The sequence below is a fragment of the Pteropus alecto genome, unplaced genomic scaffold (genome assembly GCF_000325575.1).
Source record: "Pteropus alecto unplaced genomic scaffold, ASM32557v1 scaffold156, whole genome shotgun sequence".
NCBI lineage: Eukaryota > Metazoa > Chordata > Mammalia > Chiroptera > Pteropodidae > Pteropus > Pteropus alecto.
The window spans coordinates 5226217-5238797 of record NW_006437746.1 but is presented as its reverse complement, the minus strand read 5'-3'; the positions used below and the strand labels follow the sequence as shown (position 1 = coordinate 5238797).

At 49.2% G+C, this 12581-nt stretch overlaps 1 protein-coding gene and 1 pseudogene across 1 annotated transcript in view; both read left to right on the top strand.

Moving 5' to 3' along the window:
- The window catches only part of SMARCC1 (SWI/SNF related, matrix associated, actin dependent regulator of chromatin subfamily c member 1), a 126387-nt gene extending 113819 nt beyond the window's left edge, over positions 1 to 12568 (top strand). The window contains exons 27-28 of the mRNA XM_006914879.3: positions 9006 to 9182; positions 11456 to 12568. Coding sequence (XP_006914941.2) covers positions 9006 to 9182; positions 11456 to 11553 — 275 coding nt within the window. The 3' untranslated portion in view covers positions 11554 to 12568. The remainder of the gene's footprint in view (positions 1 to 9005; positions 9183 to 11455) is intronic.
- LOC112482112 lies at positions 8423 to 8542 on the top strand (annotated as a pseudogene).
- Positions 12569 to 12581: the final 13 nt, after the last annotated feature.

The window sequence follows — 12581 nt, the reverse complement described above, 5'->3', positions numbered from 1 at the left end:
CCCCCCCAGGAGTTTGCACACCTAGAATGGGTCACAGGGTATACATGTACGTGTTCACCGTGTAGATGCTGCCACGGTTCTTCCTCAGTGGTCATGCCAGTTTACGCTCTAGCAGTGTGTGAAAGCTCCAGCAACTCAAGTAGTCATTTTTCTTAATTGCCCCTTTTGTGGGGCTGCTTTGGGTTTGAATGTAAAATTGAATCAGATATATTACAGAGTAAAATTAATAAGAATAAATTAAACCCTTAATTAGTTAAAAGTTGCCTTAATATTATCATTTCAGAAAAGGCTGGTTGTAACAGGTGAGTCCGCCGCACCATGTTCTAGAGATCAGCTAACGTGGCCTTTCCGATCAGGGCAGGTGAGGAAGTACGAGTGTGGTCCTTCCAACTAGTGTTTCCTAAGTTTTGGAAGAGGTGTCGGGCCACAGCGTTTATGCAGGAACTGAGAATCATCATCCAGGTCCCGTGGCTAGCTTTCGGTGTTTGTCCAGACTTCATGGTGTGTGAAAGAAGGGGGAAAATCAGCCTTAGTTAGGAAGCCGGTAACGGTTGGAGAGGTGGGGGAGAAAAAGATCAAGACAGATTCATCACCGAGTGTTTAATTTGTCCAGCTCTCTGATTTCTTAGAGTTTATATGATTATGTAGATGGATAATCTTTTCTCCACAAAACTGGCCGTCAGTTTGCGGTAGAGCCCATTAAACCAGCAGTTCAGCGTTGTGAATCAGCCGGGCTGTCACACCCATGGGCCCAGCACCAGGATGGCCGGTATAAACTGACACCTGTGTGTATTCCATTTAGTTTCTGCCGCTGCAGTCCCCTCTCCCCCCACTCCTCCCCCTCCATTAACTCATTCAGATGCTTACAATTTTGTATAGAGAGTACTGTCCGTATGCCGGTCTCTCTCTTCCTTGGCTCTTTTATTATTTGGTCCTATTGCTAACTCACCTGGGAACTCCAGCTCTTTGTAGGTTTTGTCCTATCCCTGCTGAAGTATCCTCAGTTTACTTGTTTCTACCAAACCAAAAGGCAAAGAAGTACCTGTAGTATAATATTTCTGGTGTACATTTGGCAAATGGAAACTTGAGGAGGCTGCAGCCATCTTTATACCACCCTTAGATTTTGCTGATCTTCATGAAATACACTGCACTGCATTTCATCTTTTCATTTAAATTGCAAAACTGTGTGATTTCATGGAGCGATTCCTAAATTAAAGCCTTACTAGTCCTCCCTGTGGGGCTGCCATTCCAGGTGGTGCAGGGTGGACAGTCAGAACAGTAACTAGTCCTTGAGTACAGGCACAGTGCCGCTTGACCACCCCCCGGGCCGCGGTGTATGACAGCATATGGGGACCAAGAAGTGGGGTGGCCTGGGCAGTATCTGCTGCTCCCTGAGGTGCTCTTGATCATGCTGCTTACTTGAGAAAGGAGGGTGCCCCGGACTGCTGGGGTCTCCTTTAAAGTCAGGCGGCCGGTCTTCCAGTGGCCTTGGCACATATTTAAAGGAAGATTACCTATCTGTGGGTTGAGGCAGAAGGAAATGACAAAGATCTGGTGTGGGCGTGCTGTGAAAGTTCCCTCCCCGAGGCTCTGGAGTGCTCGCGTATGCCTCGCGGATCTCACGTGAGCCCCCGACTCCGGGGAAGCCTCATGTGTCTCTGTGTGTGAAAAGCAGAGGGGAAAGGACAGCCTCGTGTACATACCTTATTAGTGTATAGCATTTTTAGAAGTGCCAAAAAATTCAAAGTAGGAATTGATCTGATTTGATGAAAACTCAGACATGGTAGAGATGCTGGTTTAATTATAAAACTAGGATATTCGCATCCGTTAGTAAAATATTGGTTGTTCAAGGAAATTTAACCAAGGCAATAGGCACTTAGCTTCTAAGCCCCCAAGGTAGACCCACTTACACAACCCTACCCTTGGGAATAGTACTCAGGCGGGAAAGAATTACAACCAGTCGGCACTCCCCAGCGCACACTGGACTCACAGCCCCACTGAAACGGAGAAGGAATAGCTCATCACGTCAGCCAAGTTCTTCTTATCTGTGGTGCCTCTGGTCCTGCTCGCATCACGTGACAGCAAGGTTGCTAGCCACTTTCCGGAGTAGCAGGTTACCCTCACAAAGAGAACAGTGCCGGCTCAGTCCTCAACAAAGAGCGACTGTGGCAGGCGCCCCCGGAAGCCGCTGCGGGAGGAGCAGGCTCGGGAGCCCCGGCTTTCCCTCGCAGGCCCCGATTGTGTTATTTCCGTTCTCCGGGGACTCAGCCAGAGCACGTGCTGTGGACAGTTAGAAGCAGAGCAATGAAATGTGCTCAAGATCGGAAATGCAGAGGTTCCCCTTCCTGGTCTCACGTTCTTTTCCCACCTGGCTCTCCCATCCTAAAGAACAGAAATTAAACCCTTAAATAATATTCCGTTAGGCGTGGTGGACGGAACACTTTAGTAAAAGAGCTAATAAACCTGAGAGGGTGTGAGGGATTTTTCCACTAGGCTAAACCTAATTTTAGCAAATCTTTCCGTTTTTTAGGCTTCCGATGCCTGCTGGTTTGTTTTTTGGTTTTTTTTTTAAGCTCGTATGTAGGTCAGACTCCCACCAGTTTGTGCTTTGATTGCTGTTTTTTGAAGCCACAGCTCTCTGTCTTACCTCCCTCTCTGCCAGGGAGGGAAATACCGGAGAGGGGCTGTGGCAGGCGCCCCCGGAAGCCGCTGCGGGAGGAGCAGGCTCGGGAGCCCCGGCTTTCCCTCGCAGGCCCCGATTGTGTTATTTCCGTTCTCCGGGGACTCAGCCAGAGCACGTGCTGTGGACAGTTAGAAGCAGAGCAATGAAATGTGCTCAAGATCGGAAATGCAGAGGTTCCCCTTCCTGGTCTCACGTTCTTTTCCCACCTGGCTCTCCCATCCTAAAGAACAGAAATTAAACCCTTAAATAATATTCCGTTAGGCGTGGTGGACGGAACACTTTAGTAAAAGAGCTAATAAACCGCCTACGAATGTCACTATGACTTCACTAGGCTAAACCTAATTTTAGCAAATCTTTCCGTTTTTTAGGCTTCCGATGCCTGCTGGTTTGTTTTTTGGTTTTTTTTTTTAAGCTCGTATGTAGGTCAGACTCCCACCAGTTTGTGCTTTGATGCTGCTGTTTTGAAGCCACAGCTCTCTGTCTTACCTCCCTCTCTGCCAGGGAGGGAAATACCGGAATTTTTTTAATGGAAAATATATACATGCACACACACTTTTTATTTTGTTTAGTAAGGCCTGCTCTTGTACATTTCAGGTTCGTGTGGGCCAGACTTGTTCATGTTTAGTAAGAATTAATAGAAATGCCTTCTGACGTGGTCATCTGTGTAAAAGTGATGAGACCTATATCAGACACGAGAAAAACCACAATGATGTTTAGATTTCAAAAGAATAGGGGTTGCTTTACAAGAAATTAATGTGTATTCTCCCAGTCCTCCTAAATTCTACTCCATTTCAAATTGATCTTTGGAAGTCAGCTTCTCAGAGAATGGGCCTCAGAGCCAGACAGACTTGAGTTTGAATCTCAGCTCAGTGTTTGTTCTTATGACATAGGGCCAAATTACAGCCTCTTTGAGACTTCGTTTCCTTACCTTGAAGCTGGGCCCTTTCCATCCTGCAGTCTTCCTAATGACCTGGAGGGTTCAGTGAGACGTGTCACTGCCTAGCAAACGGCAGCCCACATCAGGGATCTTGTCTCCTCCCTGTCATTTATGTAAATCCACTGCCCTGGGCACACCAGCACTGTGAGTTCATAGCATGTGACAGCAGTAACCTCTGGATGGCACAGGGACATCGCTCACTCTTAGTGCTCCTTGCTTTGCTGAGAAATGTCTGTCTGTGAAAGGTCCCTTAAGCAGAGGTAAACTATTTTTCCTCTAGTCTTTTTTGCTGCCACCTCTCCCAAGGAACCATTGTCCTCTCCTCATACCTTGAGCATCCATATACCAGTGGCTTTGTTGCCCTATTTGTGACAGAAGACAGAAGAACTTTGTTTTTCAGAAAGCTTTGTCATTTATAGCAAGAGAAAGGTATTTTTTTCAACTGTTGGCCTTATAGCCTTGGAAAACCCTAAAGCTGCCCTATCCTAGCTTCTTGCCATAAAGATCTAGGGAAATAGGTAAATGGGCCCCTGCCACTGAGCAGGTGGCTTTGAGAACAGCACTGCTGCTGGGCCTGACAACAAGAGCCTGCAGGGTGGTCCCAGCACGTGTAGGATGGGAGTCACCTCATGGTCTGTGTCATCTGCCACCGATTCTCCTCTTTGCCAGATTGTTTCTCTGCTGGGATGCACACTCTGCATTCCATAATCTACTGGAAGACGGATGGACTACCACCATCACCACCACTCCCGGCCCCCTGCCCCGACCTTCACCCACAGGTGCACTGTAGTTACTAGCACCTTCTCTGGAGCCAGGGCACCCAGATCAGATCTGGGTTTCCCTCCTTACACACTTCGTGACATTGGGCAAGTTCCTCAGTCTTTGTCCTCCCCTTTCACAGACTCGATGACTTAAAATAACAATTCTTTCACGGTCGTAGGAGGTAGACGTCCTATCTCTGGCAAGGCCGTGCTTCTTCCGGGGGCTCTAGAGAAGAGTCTGTCCCTTGCCTCTTTCAGCTTGTGGTGTATGGCAGCGTTCCTTGGCTTGCGGCCACATCCCCCTTTGCTCCATCTTCACCTCTCTCCTCTCCTCCACGTGTCGTCTCCTCCACGTGTCTCTTAAAGGACATTTGTCATTAGATTTAGGACCCACCGAGATAATTCAGGATGATCTCATCTCAAGATCCTTACGTAAGCACATATGCAAAGACCCTTTTTTCTAAAGGTGGTTCCAGGCATTAGAACGTGTATGTATCTCTGGGGGCCACTGTCCAGCCCCCTGCAAGGTGCTAAAGTGAGTGTTTGTTGGATTAAACAATTATTTATTGCAGGAAGCAGAGCAGTCTCTTAACTGTGATATAGTGAAGAAAACGATGCCTGGAATTAGAACATACACCTTAAGATTTTTTTTAATGCTGGCTGTTACATTAAACCTTTTCACATGAACTGTTTCCCTTGAGCGCAGCATCATGCGGTAGAGAATTGGATTTAGAGTCAGAAGACTTGGGTCCGATCCTCCTACAAATTCTGTGACCATAAAGAAGTCTCTTAACTTTTTCTAAGCTGAAACTATTTGCTGCTCCTCTCAGAAGTGTGTTAGAGGCGCGAGGACATAGTACGGCACTGCAGCAGATAAACAGCTCCTGCGATCATGTAGAAAGCTGCGTGGCGAATGTGGGCAGATACTTAGTTTCACTCTGTACAGTCTCAGGGCGCCCTAAATGACTTGCGCAAGGACACCCATCCGCACTGGGTGACGTGGGAGTGAGGCCGTGTGTTTAGTGTCTGGTGGACTGCATCTGCATCCTTCCTTACGAGGACGTTGGGTGGCTACTGACTGGTCAGTCCCCACCTTGCTCGAGACATCAAAGTATAAAACTCTGTCATCTGGCTGAAACCAGAAGTGGTTGGCACTACGCAGGTGCGTATCGGACCAGTTAGGTGAGCACACGCCTGGCGTGCTGCTCCTCTTCGTTCGTTTCTCCCTTACCCAGTGCCCTTCTGGCTTGTTCGCAGAGGCCAGAGGCATGCTTCTCTACGCCACCGTCAGCTTTCTGGAGAGAGCCCTGAGAAGGGCGGACAAAATGCTCTTCCTGACTTGCTCAAGTCCTCTTGTCCGGATCGCACGGGTAAAAGGAGGTGGCCTGTGCCCAGTGGCGGACACGGCTGTATTCCCTGTTCTAGTGCGTGGTTTCCATTTGTCACGAGTCCATTAACAGTGTTCTTCCGTGTCCAGGTTAGAATTCTGTAGGTCTGGGCTTAAAAGTAGCCTCCAACAACAAAAGTATCTCTTCTCTCCCGTCTCCCTGGAGAGCCGTTGGAGAACCGTGAGCAGAGACGTAGAGTGGGGGCCTAAGTATCGCACTTAGTAATGGCCGAGGAGGTGACGCACGGTAGGAGGAGGGCAACCAACGGGTCTCCTGAAAGACAAAGGTGCCCCTTTAACAAGTTTGCAGGGGTCCAGCCCTGATGCTTAGAAGAATATGGTTGGAACCACTGCCCATTTGAAACACGAAGTCGTTACCTTCCCGTCACCCTGTCTCCGTGTCCTACTACAACGGCGGCCAGTCCCGCATTTCATGTTGCCACAGCAGAAGTCCTTTCTGTTCTCTCCACTCCATCCCACTGTACTCCACACGCCCCGTCAGGTGCCAAGCCCGGCTCCTTTCCCAGGGCTCTGCAGTCGCCCCTCCTCCTGGCTCTCTTCGCCATCCCCAGGATGCCCGCAGCCTGCCTCACCCCGCCCTCTCGGAGCCCCTGCCTCCGTGGAAGCTCACTTCCTCTGTTCCAGGCTCTGACTCCTGCGTCCCTTCTTAAAGCTTTCCTTCACAGGGAATCAGGCCCACATTCCTCTTCTCCAGAACTGCTGACCTAGTCCCCTGCAGCCTGACCTTTGGAGTCCCCCACACCGTCCTGGGGGTGTGACTCATCCAGAGAACTCTGCTTTGAACATGCAGGTGATGGGTAATAAGACGATGCAGCTGCATCAGAGGGGCTGACGAGGAGGGAGGTGCTCCATGTACCTGGGAGCTCCCAGGCGTCATGGAAGCGACACTCATGTTACTTTCTGATCGCTTCTCTCAAGCTTGGCCGTGTGCTTGGGAAGCCTGCTGTTGTTACCCTGTCCCTAATCCCCCTCCTTCACTTTGCACAGTCTCCAAAATCCCAAGTCACCCTTAAGTTTATCTTGATTAACTGGAGGGTTTCTTTTGCTCGCTCCTTCCGTAGTTTTCCCTGATGTGCCTGCCACCTGTTCGTGTGCACTTATCCTTTGTGTGGCTTAAAATGGACTTGCCATTTGTTCTTTTTATCCGTCATTCCCTGGGTTGACAGGCGCTCCCACACTGCCTCATCTGCCCTGGCACCTCATCCATGAACGAAGCTTGGTTGTAAGAGGGATGGTGATGTCAGGCCAGCAGCGGACCCCGCACCTGCGCTCGCTTCTTCTGAGGCAGCTTTACCCAGCTGTCCCTCGACGGGTGGGTCTCAGCGGTCCCTCTGCCAGGCTCCTGTGTGTTTGCATTGGAGAGCACCAAAAGGTGCCCCAGATGGTCCAAGACTTGCTGTCCTGCTTATTCTGGGGCATAATGTTGAGGTATGCTCAAAAATTAGTCCCCCAAAGGCAGTGGACCACCTGTACCCCTGACTCTCGTACCTCAGTAGGGTTCTCTTCATTGACACCCCTGTAGTGAAGGGCTCCGCTCCGTGTGTCCTGAGTCAGGGAACAGACTGGAAATAGCTGGTGTGAAGCTTGAAGTTTTCTGTGTCTTAAGACAGGCCTTTCTCTGAGCAGCGATGCAGAGCGCCTCACTCGGGTCATCTCCAGTACTGCTCTTTCTTTTTAATTGCCAGTTAGCCATCCCAGCTCCCAAATTTGCCAAGATTGGACCTCGAGCGTTCTTATTTCCAGCTATCTCAGGGCCGTGTCTAGAAACCTGTATACAGTTCCATACAGTTGATCCTACAGAGATAACTAAAGTCCCTAGATTTTAAAGAAGAAACAACATAGATTCTTTTACCTCATTCTGTAGAGAGTATAATTTACCCTTATGTAAAACACCTTCAACCTTGGTTTGTGCCCATTAAACTGTTCTCCTTTGTGGTTCTTTAAAACCAAGCCCAGCAGCCAAACCAGAGTTCGAAGACTAATAAATACCCATTGTCATATCTGGAGCAGAATTGGCAAACCCCAACATGCAGACCAGAGCTGGGCCATAGACGAAAAATGGTTTTTACAGTTTAAATAGTTGGGGGAAACTCAAAAGAAAAATGTTGATGTCACGTGAAAATTATGTGAAGTGCACATTTCAGAATCCATAAATAAAGATTTGTTGGGACACAGCCACACCTGTTTGTTACATGTCATCTCTGCCTGCCTTCATGCTACAATGGCAGAGTCGAGTACTTGTGAGAGACCACATGGCCTGCAAAGTCCAAATATTTATTATCTAGCTCTTTTACAGAAAAAAAAATTGCCGAAAGTTCTGAGGGCTGAGAAACTGAATGCAGGAAGTATTTTACCGTTCTTGTATCTAGCTTCTATCATTGATTTCAAAACAATAGGAAGAGATAAAGGAGTCATCTTTCTCATTCTCTTCCCCCTCCCCCACCACACCCCATCTGGTTCTCCAGGGCCAGTGCTTCATGGTGGGGGGTGGAGGGAGAGATTTTTTTGTGACCAGGACTTGGAGATTCCAATCATAATCCCTTTTCAGTGGTGATTTCACAGCCTGTGAAGTTCAGTGTTGACTGAGCTGTGGTCCTTGGACTGTGCACTGACTTGCTGTTAAAATCCTTCTTGTCCACGGCCTTGCTACCCTTAATAAGCCCGATCCCGTCTGATCTCAGAAGCTAAACGGGGTCGGGGCCTGGTTAGTACTTGGATGGGAGACCACCTAGGAAGATCAGGTGCTGTAGGCTAAAAAATAAAAAAATAAGGGATTGTAAGCTGACAAGGTCCTTGCGATCTGTGAGGTCAACTAAGGGTTGCCTCGCCTAAAAAATAAAAATCAAATTTTTCTCTCTTCTCCATCCCCTGTGGTCTGTGCTTGGCATTTTGTGTCCCCAGGAAGATACTTGATAATCTAATGTTCACCCAAACTAACCAGAATGAACGCTTTCTTTTAGGATGCTATTTTTACAGCTACCTGGCTATCCCAGGGTTTACGGTAGTCATTCACGCTGCAGACCTGCCCATTACCCCCCACCATCAATCAGTCAGTCAATACTGGACATAGAGATTATTGCAGATTATTGCTCTGGTGATATTTCAGATCCTTTGCAGGATAGGTTAGATATTTGTCTGTATATATTAGTCTTGGGCAGTGAGTTGGTCCTTCCTTCCTAGTACACTTACCTTAATACTTTAAATCTCCCTCCACAGGTCAGATACCAGGCCCAGGTTCCATGATGCCTGGGCAGCCCATGCCAGGCCGAATGATTCCCACCGTGGCAGCCAACATCCACCCCCCTGGGGGTGGCCCTGCCGCTCCTGGTATGCCTCCGATGCCAGGGAACGTCTTAGGACCCCGCGTAACCCTCACGGCACCTAACGGCATGTGTAAGTCCCATGCTGGGGGATGTATACCCCAGTGTCCCTCTGGGAGGGTTTCTCTCCGTGGTGTGGCAGGTCCATATGGACAGTGCCACCTGTGACAGTGGGTTCCGGAATGTCAGATTTTGCTCAGTGCTCTTCAGCACCAATGATTGGCAGGTGCACAGATGCTAAATTCAAAGTGCTTTCAGTCGTCAGGCTCACGTGGCCTGTACTCATGGCACCGAGGTCTGAGGAGGCGAGAATGACACCCCTCTGGCTCCTGTGTGAGTCTGTCCGGTGTGGATATCGGTAAACACAGAGCTGCTGGTGATTTTTCCTACAGGAGCCTTTTATCGATCACAGAGTTCAAAAGTGGTAGATGTAAAGAAAAGAAGAGGAACCAGTTTAAAGCAGGAATAAGAATTAAGTTTCTCGGAGCCACATATTCGGAGTCGCTGCCTAGACTAAGGGAAGAGTATTCAGGGCAGCACTGAGGAGAGTACAAGGCCCAGCGGGCTCAGCGGAGAAGGCCCAGGTGCCGCCGAACGGTGTCTGACAGTGTGCAGGAAGCCAGGTCGTACCTCCCGCACAGCCTTGCATCGCCCCTGCCTTGGCCTCCAGAGAGTCGCTTCAGAGGCTGTGGCCCGCCCTTGACTTCTATAGACCTGAGCGAGAACAGTCCCAAAATGCAGCCACATCTGTGATCCTGGGTTCATTTATAAATTCATGTATGTGCCAAGGAGTTAGCCTCCTATTCATGATAGAGAGACCTGGGATAAATAAGAATCCCTGGCCTCCAGTTGCTGTAGTTGGGAAAATGAGAAATAAACAGTTGGATAGTAGTATAGGCAGAAGTTACATGAGATGGTGAAGTGCCTAGCGTGAGTGCCCTGTAGTGCCCTGATAGTGCCCAGGGCTAGGATGTAGGCCATGCGGATGAAGGTGTCTCATTTCTCTCTGGACCTCTAGGAGCTAGGTGCACAGAAGGAAGATGGGAGTCTAGCTGGGTGTGTAGAATCACAATAACAGGAGAAAAAAAGAAAGATCTCCCTTGAGGCAGCGATCAGAGGTTGCAGTATAGCAGGTACCTCTTCTCCTTGGCAAGAAAATGCTTGCCTTGCCACCTTACAGGCAACATACAAATGGGCCAGCCTACCAAGAGAGGTGACCAGTTTGTCCTCCCCATTGCAGAGATGATATTATTGGTCTTTACTAGTGTGTCATATCCTGCTAATCACCCATGATTTATGACCCTGAAGGGCCTTCAGTGGAGTACCTTGAGAAAGTGGAGGGTTCCCCCCAGCTGACCCCCCACTGCTTCCTTCCACACATGAGTGTTTCAGGGATCCTGAGCTGCGCCTTGGCCCTGGGGCCCTGGGGTCCTGGGCAGGCCTGGCGGGTGGGCTGCTTTCTTCCCCTCCTCAGGCTTTCGGTTTTCTCCACTGAAAGATGCTGCGAGGGGTCAGATGAATGGGCTTTGGACCCTTTGAAGAGCCCTAGAGGTCTGGCAGAAACCTCGTGGGGGAAGTTGGGTGAATCGATGAAAAGCGGGGCTGTACCTTAATTATTTGTTTTATATGTTTCATTTCTGGCATAATCTAGAGGTTTTTAAAACCCTGGATTAAACGATCTCTAGGGGTCCTTTGTATGCTAAAGCAGCTGAATAGAAATAGCAAAGAGCCCCAGACAGCTCATGCTAATTGCTCCCTTCCGGACCTGACCTAGTTTGGGCCCAAAATCCAAGGACTGCATTTCAGGCGCTCTGTGGCCTCCCAGGACTGTCCACTTTGTCAGCAGCTGTCTCGAGGGGAGTGCTCTGGCCCTGGCGGACACAGATAATCATCAAGAAGTTGTTGATAATCTATATTTTGTGCGCAGCTAGGCTAGGCACTTGAGCAAAGGAAGACAACTTGCCCAGGAAAGAGCTTATCATTTAACTGAAGAAATAAAATTAGCAGAGAGAACCATTAAAGTACAATAAAATCAAAATGTAATTAAGTTCTGAAAGGAGCTAGAGTGATTCTTGTGGAAGAGGTGAGCCTTGAAGGAGGGCAGGACAGATTGAGACACCCACCACCACCACCACCCCCACTCTGGTCAGGGGAAGCAGTGTGAGCCATGACCTGGAGGTCCAAACAGACCGGACCTGCGTGCACCACGGTGGCCATGAGGCCTTGTGGACCACATTGGTTACCTGCCATAGAGAAAATTACTTCCTGTGTTGTACGTCTTCGAACGGGCTCTTTCCCAAGCCCCTGCTTCCAGCAGTGACAAGTTACTCTTGGATGTGTTGGCAGATCCCCCTCCACCGCAGCAGCCGCCGCCGCCACCACCGCCCGCAGATGGAGTCCCTCCACCTCCTGCTCCAGGTCCACCAGCCTCGGCCGCACCCTAGCCTGGCAGATGCAGGGGACGTCCACGCCCAGCGCCACGAGCTGTAGTGGAGATGACAAGACACGTTCCTCAGCTTCCTCGCGTTTCAAGATTTTCTTCTCACAGGCCCAAGCACACATCCCATATCTTATCTCTCCATTCCTCTTGCCACCCCCTCCATGCTCTGACTCCCCTCGTGTTAGGTCCTCAGCCAACACTCAGGGGAACCTCTGGTGACAGTGTGCCCTGGTCCATCCTGAAAGTAAGCTGAGTCCCCCCTCTCCTGGCGTGGGGCATACTGGCAGTCTGTCTGCAGGTCCTATCGACATGAGTGTTCTGTGTCTCTAACATTTTTGCTCTTCTGCAGTTTTTTGCTTTGTCTTAACGCTTCTATGGATAATGCTTTATAATCATCTTTTTGTTTGTTTGTTTTTTTGTCATTATTGCTTTAAAGGAGAGCATTCTAAAGTAATAGGAACCAAAATGGTGGTGGGCAGAGGGTATAGCCAGAGGGGACACACCTTAAGACATTGTAAGTGACCTTATTTCTGCTTATCTGAGCTAAGAATGGTGCTGTTTGTGAATTTTCATGAGGCTTTTGCCACCCATAGATGCACCAAAGTTAAAAGCGATGGGGATAGGGACACCACTGAGTTTTGTCCCTAGTGAGGGCCGCCCCCCCCAGCAGAACACACCCATTTAGCACTCTGGTAGGGGAGAGCACAGGCATTAGAATGGATCCACCCCTTCCCCAGGCCCCCTGGTTCTGGTTTTCTATGCAGATGGCTTATTGGAGTAGGGGTGGGTGTTTCTGTTTTTCGGAAGGCAGTGTGACTTTGAGGGCTGGAATTGCGGGGGAGGCATTCCTTAGTCCTCGAGATGAGCCAGGAAAGTTGTGGGGGTCTAGGGCAAGGGCCACCCAGTGAATCTAGCCCACTATTCACTGCTCATATGCATTCTTTCTCTCCCTCTTTAAAAAAAAAAAAAAAAACTTTAAAAAAGAAAAAAAGAAAGAAGATAATGCCGAACATTTTAGCTCGGGACTTGGTT